The sequence below is a fragment of the Danio aesculapii genome, chromosome 16 (assembly GCF_903798145.1).
Source record: "Danio aesculapii chromosome 16, fDanAes4.1, whole genome shotgun sequence".
Taxonomy (NCBI): Eukaryota; Metazoa; Chordata; class Actinopteri; order Cypriniformes; family Danionidae; genus Danio; species Danio aesculapii.
In genome coordinates this window covers 50,995,361-51,007,763 of record NC_079450.1, presented here as the reverse complement: position 1 = coordinate 51,007,763, position 12,403 = coordinate 50,995,361, and the positions used below count along the sequence as shown (strand labels likewise).

The window sequence follows — 12,403 nt, the reverse complement described above, 5'->3', positions numbered from 1 at the left end:
AGTTTGGTGAAGGAAAAATCATGGTTTGGGGTTACATTCAGTATGGGGGTGTGCGAGAGATCTGCAGAGTGGACGACAACATTAACAGCCTGAGGTATCAAGACATTTGTGGTGCCCATTACATTACAAACCACAGGAAAGGGCAAATTCTTCAGCAGGATAGCGCTCCTTCTCAAACTTCAGCCTCCACATCAAAGTTCCTGAAAGCAAAGAATGTCAAGGTGCTTTAGGATTGGCCAGCCCAGTCACCAGACATGAACATTATTGAGCATGTCTGGGGTAAGATGGAGGAGGAGGCACTGAAGATGAATCCAAAGAATCTTGATGAACTCTGGGAGTCCTGCAAGAACGCTTTCCAGATGACTTTATTAATAAGTGATTTGAGTCATTGCAGAGATGTATGGATGCAGTCCTCCAAGCTCATGATGGAGTCATACACAATATTTATTATTTGTACATTATTTCTGTTCAGTGACAAGACTTTTGTCCAAGCAAAGTCAGACCTTACTGTCCTAATGAAATAATTAAAAATCAAGGAATGATCATATTTTATTTAGCTAAAATAAGTGTAATCTAGAGGCCTTTGCCTTTCATATAAGCCACTTCTGATACCAAATGATCAACTAGAAGTCAAGATTTTGTTGTTCTTAAAATTTGGATAGATGACAAGACTTTTGTCAGGTAGTGTACTGTCTATACACAAAGAAATTAGATTTTTACATATACAAATAAGGCAAATAAGAGTAATAATAACAAAAATATAATAGCAAAAATGAAAAGGAGAGAAAAATATATACAGTGGGGGAAATTAGTATGGAACTGTTCACCATTTTTCTCAGAATAAATATTTCTAAAGGAGATGATGGTAACAACCAAACAAATGCATATATGCACAACAAAGTCTAATTAGTTCACAAATGAAGTTATGTGTAATAAAATGAAATTAGGCCGGAAAAAAGTATTGAACACATGAAGAAAGGGAGGTGTAGAAAAGAAGTGAAAGCCCAGACAGCAGCTGAAATCTCTCAGTAGTTCTTCAGCAACCCTCTGCCCTTCTTCAGTGTAAATGAATATCAACTGCTTCAGTCCAACATCTACATTAGCAGATGATGAAGATAAAAACAGAGTGGACATTTCAGCAAGACAATGATCCAGAACACAGCAAAGGAAACTCAAATGCTTTCAGAGAAAGAAAATCAAGCTGTAGAATGAAAAACATGGTGAAAATCAAGCGAGGGCTTTTCATTTTCTGGATTGTTTTTTAAAACTGTCATTTGGGTTTAGGGTAGTGGGTGAACGGGTCAATCGGTGCTTTTGAAAACACTATTGGTTGCGTTTAGGGAAGGAGTAGGGTGGGTCAGTCCATCAGTCAGTCAGTCAGTCAATCAGTCGACAGCGGTCTCTGGTGGATTTACGCGAGAAGAGCAGGCGCGAAATTTGAGCTCTGAAAAAGCACTGCGCCACCATGCTGCCCTACTAATATATTTATATAATAAAATTCAATTAAATAAACTGCAATACGATACAATAACTTACAATATAATTCGATACAATACACAACATACATTCATTCAGATTCTCTCACTCTCTCTGACCGGCGTGTTGTTGTCGTTTGTGCTCCACAGGCTCCACTCTGCCTCGTGTTCTTCCTCTGTGTTCTCCGTGTCGTGTGGAGGCTATGTTCGCTCACTCCTCTGAGTCCTGTGATGGAGATCCAGCCGGTGGAGGAGGTTCCTGTCTGCTGTCCTTCCAACCCGGAGACATGCTGGGCCTGCTGATCAGTGAACCCCGGGACGGCTGGCACTATGGGCAGAACGAACGCACCGGACGGTATACCCTCCATCTCACACACCAGTCCAGTTTGTTTTTATTAAATTTAGTTTTGTTTTGTTTTTAATATGAGTTTTAGTAATTTTAATGCTTAAACTACTTTTGATTTTAGGTACTTGGTTAGGCCAACATTTATTTAAAAAAATTATTAAATTTTCTTTACTTTTTACTTAAGTCCATTCATTTATAGGTTAAGCTTTACATGTGCAACTTATATATGTTTAGTTGGGTCATTTTGCTGTGTATATACAGTTGAAATCAGAATTATTAGCCTCGCTGTTTATTTTTTCCCCAATTTCTGTTTAACGGAGAGAAGATTTCCGACACATTTCTAAACATAATAGTTTTAATAACTCATTTCTAATAATTGATTTATTTTATCTTTGCCATGATGACAGTAAATAATATTTGACTAGATATTTTTCAAGACACTTCTATACAGCTTAAAGTTACATTTAAAGGCTTAACTAGGTTAATTAGGTTAACTAGGCAGGTTAGGGTAATTAGGCAAGTTACTGTATAATGATGGTTTGTTCTGTAGACTATCGAAAAAAAATGCTTAAAGGGGCTAATAATATTGACCTTAAAATGGTTCATAAAAAATTAAAAACGGCTTTTATTCTAGCCGAAATAAAACAAATAAGACTTTCTCCAGAAGAAAAAATATTATCAGATATACTGTGAAAATTTCCTTGCTCTGTTAAACATCATTTGGGAAATATTAAAAAAATTAAAAATTAGTTTGGGCTTGGTTTTATTTTTTACTTTTTCATGTTCATTTTTTTAATAACATTATTCTGTTCAAGGCGGCATTAATTAAATATAAAAAATGTGTTGTTAAACATTTATTTATTATATATTTATTTATTTATTATTGTATGTAGTTTCAAGTGAATATGTTACTCCAGTCATTATTACTTTTATTACTATTACCATTAATAATAATAATAATAATAATAATAATAATAATAATAATAATAATAATAATAATAATAACAATAACAATAATAATAATAATTAATATTACAGTGATTTCTGAAGGATCATGTGACTCTGAAGACTGGAGTATTGAAGCTGAAAATTCATCTTTAATACCTTTAAAAACTGAAATAAATGATTAAATTTAATGATAAACTACTTTTGAGCAGTTATTTTATAACGTAAAAACATTTCACAATTTTACAATTTGTTCTGTATTTTTAATTCAATAAATGCAGCCCTGGTGAGCAGGAGAAGCTTATTTTAAAACATTTAAAAATCATTCTGACCCCAAACTTTTGATCGTTTCCAAATGATGTTTAACAGAGCAGGGAGATTTTCACAGTATGTCTGATAATATTTTATTATCTGGAGAAAGTCTTATTTGTTTTATTTCGGCTATAATAAAAGCAGTTTTTAATTTTTAAAAAAACATTTTAAGGTCAAAATTATATATATTTTTTCAATAGTCTACAGAACAAACTATTATGTTTAGAAATGTGTGGATGAAATCTTCTCTCCGTTAAACAGAAATTGGGGAAAAAATAAACATGGGGATAATAATTCAGAGGGGCTAATAATTATGTGTCCAGCTATATATATATATATATATATATATATATATATATATATATATATATATATATATATATATATATATATATATATATATATATATGAAGACTTCAGATGCAAAAACCTCTAATGCAGTTTGAAATTTTCTTTTAAAATTAGCATTTTTTGCAAGCTCCTGTGAGTATGTTTAGCAAATCCACTTTTATGGCAAAAAATTGGCATTGCCTTCAAATTTTAGAAAATTTCAGATGCCACTTAGAGGTTTTTGCATTTGAACTCTTCGTATATATATCTATATATCTATATATCTATATATATATATATATATATATATATATATATATAATTTTTTTCAGTATTATTTCAATTTTATTTCATTTATCTGTAGGTTGTTTTTCACATGCTACTTATTAAATATGTTTACTTATTTATTTATATATAATAATACTATAAATATTTATTTTATGTTTTTATTATTTGATAATTTTGTTGGTTTATCTTTATTACTGTTTTAGCTTTAGTAATTGTAGTAATTGTAGTAGTTTTATTTATAGTTTGTGAAGACAATATAAATGTAACATTTTGATGTAATTGTGTTTATGTTACCTTTTCCATGAGCTCTTTTTATTAAATTTCTATTTGGACATTTATTTGTTTTTAACCTTTATTTTTATTGCACTTTAGTAATTGTAGCACTTGAACATATTTTAATTCATTTACATGTCAAGGCAACATAACCAACAACACTTCTTAAAATTGGAAAATTTACTTTTCAAAGAGTAAAGAAGATCTGACAAAAAAGTCTCTTGTCTGGAATACAGTGCAGTCTTTATTATCTTCATCATAATGCAGCAATGCATATTAATATTTGGAATGCATTTTATTTAATGTGAACAGACATTTCTTTATTAGGGTTTTCATTCTGAGCATGAACATGCCTTTTAAAACAAGCTTAAAGATGGCTGCTGTATAAGTTTACATGTCTTCATCATCATCATCATCCTCAAGATAATCCAGTGAAGAGCTCAGATGGTTTTGATTTTATTAAGATATTAATATGCGTGTTTTATTTTAATGTTTATCGTCTTCTTCTCAGAAAAGGCTGGTTTCCTTTCTCCTACACGCAGCCGTGCCCGAACACTACTGGACATGACATCAGGTCAGCAGGAAGACAATAAATATATTATATAATAAATAAATATTCTGTCTTAAATGCAGCTGAAGTCAAAACTATTCGCTATTAACACTTAACTATTTTTTTCTTTTTCAAATATTTGCCAAATGATGTTTAACAGAGCAAGGACGTTTTCACAGTATTTCCTATAATATTTTTTCTTCTGGAGAAAGTCTTATTTGTTTTATTTGAGCTAGAATAAAAGCAGTTTTTATACAATTTTAAGGTCAATATTATTATCCTCCTTAAGCAATATTTTTTTCAAAGTCTACAGAACAAACTATCATTTTACAATGACTTGCTAATTACCCTTAGTTGCCTAATTAACCTAATTAAGCCTTTAAATTGCACTTTAAGCTGAATACTAGTATATCTATGTAAAATATTACAAGCTGTCATCATGGCAAAGATAAAAGTGCAGGTTATTAAAACTATTATGTTTGGAAATGTGTTGAAAAAAAATCTTTCTATTAAAGAGAAATTGGAGGAAAAATATACAGGAGGGCTAATAATGCTGAATTTAACTGTATGTATTTACAGTAATGTGAAAAAGTTTAATAGGAAATACTAATAAATTCCAATTATTCCATATAGAACATTAAAAAATGATCTGTTTTGACAGAAACACTCCACTTTTTTGCAAATAGGCTCATTTTATCAGTTCCTCTAGAGTTAAACAGTTGAGTTTGACCATTTTTGAATCCATTCAGCCAATCTCCGAGCACTTTTAGCTTAGCTTAGCATAATTCATTGAATCTGATTAGACCATTAGCATCTCAATTTTTTTTTTGCGTTTTAATAATTTCCCTATTTACATTGCGTACTAAGACCAACATCAAAGGAAAAGTTATGTTCTAAGCTGATATGACTGAAATTATACTCTCATTTATAGAAAATACTTCAATGTAATATTTCACTCTCATTTACTGTATAAATTATATAATACTCTAGTGTTTTGAATCCTACTATAGTATGATTTTTTTATTTATAGATTTTAGCTCAGCTTTTAATTTAATTTGAATATTCTCCTTCAAAGATTACTTGATTTAGAAGTGAATGGTGATCTTATTTGGTGGATTAAAGATTTCCTTTTAAATCGTCCTCAAAGAGTAGTTGTTAACGATATGGTGTCTAAAACAATGATTGTAAATACAGGAGTTCCACAAGGACGTATTTTATCACCCATACTTTTCCTCTCTACACAATTGAACTTAAGATCCAGGATTTAGGTTTTAAGTTATTTAAATATGCAGATGATATGGCACTTGCTGGCCAATTGACTAAAACAGTTAACATAATTATATAAATTTGCTTCAAAATTGGTGTAAAAGGAGTTCACTGGAGATCAATTTTAATAAAACCAAGGAGATGATAATTAGCAGAAATATACTAGTCCTTAGTCAAGGGTTGAAACCTCTGTTTCTTGAGGGACATGAAATCGAGACAGTTGGATGTTTTAATTGTTTAGGAACATTTATTGATTGTGGATTAACCTTTGGTGCAAATGCAGAGTGCAGTTTTAAAAAAGCAATGCAGAGATTATATCTCATTAGGAGGTTACAACAATTTGGTGTGAGTCAAGATGTTCTGGAGATGGTATACAAGAACTTGGTTGAAAGTGTTGAGTTTTAGCATGATTAAGGAAAAGCAAAAACTGCATCGAGTAGTAAAAATTGCCAGTGCAATTGTAGGTAAAGCACAAAGACAACCAAATGAAATGTATTCAATGAGAATTAAACAGAAAGCACACGTCATTATAGAAGATTGTTCCCATCCCTTAAATTTAAAATTTCAGCTTTTGCATCAAAAAGACGTTTTAGGCAACCTCAAGTAAAGAAAAATGTGTATCAAATGTCCTTTGTGCCGACTACCATTAGAATTTTAAATACTGGGAATTACTAAGTATGTACAGTAGAGGTCAGAATTATTAGCCCCCCTTTGAATTTTTTTGTTTAGTTTTTAAATATTTCCCAAATTATGTTTAACAGAGCAAGGAAATGTTTACAGTATGTCTGATAATATTTTTTCTTCTGGAATTTTTTAATTTGTTTTATTTCGGCTAGAATAAAAGCAGTTATTAATTTTTTTTAAAAACTATTTTAAGGTCAAAATTATTAGCCCCTTTAAGTTATACATTTTTTCGGTAGCCTACAGAATAAACCATCGTTATACAATAACTTGCCTAATTATCCTAACCTGCCTAGTTAACCTAATTAACCTAGTTAAGCCTTTAAATGTCACTTTAAGCTGTATAGAAGTGTCTTGAAAAATATCTAGTAGAATATTATTTACTGTCATCATGGCAAAGATAAAATAAATCAGTTATTAGAAATGAGTTATTAAAACTATTATGTGTAGAAATGTGTTGAAAAAATCTTCTCTCTGTGAAACAGAAATTGGGGAAAAAATAAACAGGGGGGCTTATAATTCAGGAGGGCTAATTATTCTGACTTCCCCTGTCTAGGGTTTTAAATTGAGTTTTTAATGTTATATATGTGATGACATTAGATATATTTGTGTTGCCTGTTGTGAACGCTGATGTGGTTGTGTGGTGAAGCCAAAGATAAATTTCCGCTTGTGGACAATAAAGAAAGTAAAGTAAAGTACAGTAAAGTAAAGTAAAGTAAAGTAAAGTAAAGTAAAGTAAAGTAAAGTAAAGTAAAGTAATGTACTATATATTGTTCTGGGGATTCTACAGATGCTATGGTAACACAACAACTTATAGTAATATAAGCAAAAGACCCAGTACACTGAAAAAAGTGTTGCATGCAAAACTGTTGCAAACAATTTATTTTTGTTGAATTTAAACAAACAAATTGAGCAATGTTCAACTTAATTTGTTTGTTTAAATTCAGCCCAAATAAATTGTTTACAACCACATAACGTAAAAAAATTTAGTAAATCCAAAGAATCATCTTTGAATAATTTTTTTCAGTGCACTGTGATTTTCTACAACTATAGAGTATATATTAACCTAAAAAAAACAGTTTACTGTAGTAAAAACTAAAATATACTATAGTTTATTTATTTATTTATTTGTATTTATTACAGTTTATCAGTTCACCATAGTTAATACTACAGTATGCTGCACCATTTATTAACTAAGTGTTGTAGATACTATAGTATATACAGTATAATACACTTTACTGTAATACGGATCAAAAAACACTGTAGTATTTACTGTTTTATTTTTTCATCTGAGTTTTCCCATGACGGTATATCTGTGTGTATCTATGTGTGTGTGTGCGCTTCAGTCCTGCTGTGCTCTCTAAGGTTAACAGCACCAGTATGGGTCAGCTAGACAGGCTTCCTCCTGCCGGTCAGCAGCTGCAGGTCAGTCCAGACTCAGAGGACGAGCGCAGCATCATCTCCCAGCGGATCAGCACCTTCAGGCCCAGACCCTACAGCATGATGAATCCCGACACCGGCAGGACCAGTCCACGCCTGCGCTTCAAGGACAGGGTCAGAAACACACATGCCTGAAGACTTCAGCACACATCTGCACTGTTTATGGCTGATTCTGCTAGCAAATGAGCAGATTCTGATTACCCATTCATTCATTCATTCATTCATTCACATATTTACATTCATTTATTATTTAATTTCACTCAATTGATTCTTTTGATTAATTCTATTAATTAATTTATTCCATGAATTAATTAACTCTTTTATTTAATTCCTTTCATCCATTTGCATATTCACATTCATTTATTTTTTCATTTTATTCTATTCATTCATCCATTCATTATTTCATTTCATACCATTCATTCATTCTTTCATATATTCACATTCGTTCATTCTTCCATTTAATTCCATTAATTCATCCATACGTTCTTTCATTTCATTCCATTCATTCAGTCATTCATTCTTTCATTTCATTCCATTCATTCACATTCATTTATTCTTTCATTCCATTCATTATTTAATTTCATTCCATTAATAAATGAATTCATCCATTCATTCTTTTATTTCATACTATTCGTTCATTCATATATTCACATTTGTTCATTTTTTCATTCATTTCCATTCTTTCATCCACTCATTGCATTTATTAATTCGTTCCATTAATAAATTTAATTAATTCATCCATTCATTCTGTAATTTCATCCCATTCATTTGTTCATTCATATATTCACATTTGTTCAATTTTTCATTTATGTCCATTCATTCATCCATTCATTCCATTTATTAATTCATTCCATTAATAAATTTAATTAATTCATCCATTCATTTGTTCATTCATTCATTCATATGTTCACATTTGGTAATTCTTTTAATTCTATTCATTCATCCAGTCATTCGTTCATTCATATATTCACATTCGTTCATTCTTTCATTTAATTTCATTCATTCATCCATTCATTTTTTTATTTTATTAAATTTATTAATTCATTCTATTATTAAATAAATTCATTCATTCTTTAATTTTATACTATTTGTTCATTCATATATTCACATTAATTCATTCTTTCTTTTAATTTTATTAATTCATCCAGTCATTCTTTAATTCATATATTTACATTCGTACATTCTTTTAATTCTATTCATTCATTTAGTCATTCGTTCATTTCATTCCATTCCATTTATTAATTCATTCCTTTAATAAATTCATTCATTCATCCCATTCATTCATGTCATTTCATTCATTCACATATTCAATCATTTATTCTTTAATTTCATTCTATTCATTTATTCTTTCAATTCATTTATGAAATATTTTAATAAAATTAACTTGTATTAAATTAATGTATTCATTCATTCTTTAATTTCATCCCATTTATTCATTCAATTCATTCATTTGTTTTTTATTGCTTTTTATTCATTCAATTATTCAACCATCTATTCATTATTTCATTCATTCACTCATCCATATATTTACATTTATTTCCCTCCATTAAATAATTCATTCATTCATTCATTCATTATTTTATTGCACTCCATTCATCCATCCATTCATTATTTCACTCTTTCATTTCATTCCATTCATTCAGTCACATTTATTCTTTCCTTCCATTGAAGAATTAATTCATTCATTCGCATTTATTAATTATTTTATTGCATTCCATTCATTCATCCATCCATTATTTAGTTCATTCAGTCATTCACTCTTTCTATTATTCCATTCATTCATTATTGTATTGCACTGCATTTATCCATCTATCCATTATTTCATTCACTCTTTCATTTCATTCCATTCTTTCATTCATCCATCCATCTATTCATTATTTCATTCATTCTCATTCATCCATCCATTATTTCATTCAATCATTCACTCCATTCATTCTTTAATTTCATCCCATTTATTCATTCATAAATTCATTCATTTGCTATTTTCTTGCATTCCATTAATTCATTCCAGTCATTCCTTGCATTATTTCATTTATTCATCCATCCATTCATTATTTCATACTTTCACTCATCCATTCTTTCCTTCCATTAAATAATTCTTTTATTCACATTCATTCATCCATCCATTCATTCATCATTTAATAATTCATTTTTTCACCATTTCATTCATTCATCCATCCATAATTTCATTCATTCACTCATTCATTCTTTCATCCCATTAAATTCATTCATTCATTTGCATACATTCATTATTTAATGCACTCCATCCATTATTTTATTATTCAATTATTCACTCTTTCATTTAATTCATTCATTATTTTATTGCACTCCATTCAGTCATTCATTCATCCATTCATTCACTCTTTCATTCTTTTCCAGTCAATTCATTCATTCTAGAATGCTTGTTTGCCTATAGCATCTCATTTCTAGATGATTTTTTTTTCTTCTATTGCACATTTGCTTTTCGCTCGGCTGGGTCAGATGGCGTTTCTGTGTGGAGTTTGCATGTTCTTCCTGCGTTCGCGTGGGTTTCGTCCGGGTGCTCCAGTTTCCCTCACAGTCCAAAGACATGTGCTATAGGTGAATTGGGGAGGCTAAATTGTCCATAGTGTATGAGTGTGAGTAAGTGTGTATGGATGTTTCCCTGAGATGGGTTGCAGCTGGAAGGGCATCCGCTGCGTAAAACATGTGCTGGATAAGTTGGCGGTTCATTCCGCTGTGGCGACCCCAGATTAATAAAGGGACTAAGCCGAAAAGAAAATGAATGAATGAACATTGGCTTTTGTCTCTTTCACGATAGAGAATATATACTGAGATATATACTGATGTGTGTTTTCTTTATGTTTTTCAGATGTCCACTGATTTTTCTCCTCCTCCTCCATCCCCTACCAGGTAAAGTACTAATCATGTCTGGTTATTGCTGGTTAGTCTGATGGATTAGTTAATTTAATCTTTTCACAGGATCAACCCGTTCGCTCATATTCAGCTCAGGAAGACGGTGACCAACGACCGCTCCGCTCCTCTGATACAGTAAAGATGATCGGATAATTACTGCAAAGATGCCTTGATGATCTACTAAACCTTCCAGAGGCAGGATTTACACTTCTGCTGACAGAAACAGAGAATTAGGTGCTGTTAAATGTGTTAAGATCATTTAGGAGATTGAGTGTATGTTAGTTATATATAGAGTTAAAGACAAGCTGATAAGCCCTCTTGTAAATTAAAAAACATAGATTTCTCAAGTGCAGTTTAACAAAGCAAGGATTTTTTTCGGACTTTTTTCGCAAATCTTATTTCTTCTAATTTCCCTGGAATAAAGTAAAAAATTTAAAATAAGATTAAAAAAATTTCAATTTAACCTAGTTAAGTCTTTTAATTTCACTTCATCCTGCTAAAATAACAATTAAAATATTCATTCAATATTCAAATATCCAGCACATGTTTTATGTAGCGAATGCCCTTCCAGTTGCAACCCATTACTGGGAAACATCCATACCCACTCAATTACACTCATGAACTATGGACAATTTTAGCTTACCTAATTCATCTATACCACATGTCTTTGGCCTTGTGGGGGAGCACCCAGAGGAAACCCACGCCAACATAGGGAGAACATGCAAACTCCACGCAGAAGTGCTAACTGACCCAGTTGAGGGTCGAACCAGCGACCTTCTTGCTGTGAGGTGATCGTGCTACCCACTGCGCCACCGTGACGCCCACAAGTAAAATATTATGTGACAAAATAAATTAGTTATTAGAAATTAGTTATTAAAACCTATTATGTTTACCAATGAGTAAAAAAAAATCTCAATCGGGTTGAGTTCAGGAATCTGACTTGTCCACTGCAGAACATGTATTTTCTCCTGTTGAAGCCATTCTGGGTTTTTTTTGTTTGTTTACATCTATGCTTTGGCTCATTGTTCTGTTGCATCCCCCATCCTCTGTTGAGCTTCAGATGGTCTTAAGCAGTGGTCCCCAACCTTTTATCACAGCCGACCAGTCAACGCTTTGTAATTTTACCACGGACCAGGGGTGGGGGGGTTTGGTGGATGGGAGGAGGAGGTTCGTAGGTTGCTAGGCCACCATCAACCGTTTTTTTTAGAGGATGACAAGCTGACAAATCCTTGCTGTCACTCTGATACAAGTTTTACTTATGGAAAAAATACAAAGCACTGCAGTGTTTGGGTTTTCTGTGTTAGTCTGAGATAATTAGTCTACGGAAATGTGTATATTCCATTCAAGCTGAAGCTGATCGGTCAGTTCTTGTCATGTGACTCGCTGTGTGCTCCTGGTATTCATTCATCTGTGTGTGTCTGGAAGCACGAGCCGCGCACCTCCATTGGAAATAATGAACCTGCGCGAACTCTCGAAAAGACCAGATATATAAACGAACTCTAATGCTGAATTCACACCAGACACGGAAAGAAGCGTCAAGCGCGAGTGATTTACATGTTAAGCCAATGCAAAGACGTGAACAGACATCCTGCGGCGTAATAT

At 31.7% G+C, this 12,403-nt stretch overlaps 1 protein-coding gene across 1 annotated transcript in view; it reads left to right on the top strand.

Moving 5' to 3' along the window:
- Positions 1 to 11,197, top strand: part of zgc:158689 (uncharacterized protein LOC791177 homolog) — a 47,100-nt gene extending 35,903 nt beyond the window's left edge. The window contains exons 12-16 of the mRNA XM_056474662.1: positions 1,626 to 1,830; positions 4,481 to 4,543; positions 7,813 to 8,020; positions 10,758 to 10,798; positions 10,868 to 11,197. Coding sequence (XP_056330637.1) covers positions 1,626 to 1,830; positions 4,481 to 4,543; positions 7,813 to 8,020; positions 10,758 to 10,798; positions 10,868 to 10,940 — 590 coding nt within the window. The 3' untranslated portion in view covers positions 10,941 to 11,197. The remainder of the gene's footprint in view (positions 1 to 1,625; positions 1,831 to 4,480; positions 4,544 to 7,812; positions 8,021 to 10,757; positions 10,799 to 10,867) is intronic.
- The last annotated feature ends 1,206 nt before the right edge of the window (positions 11,198 to 12,403 follow it).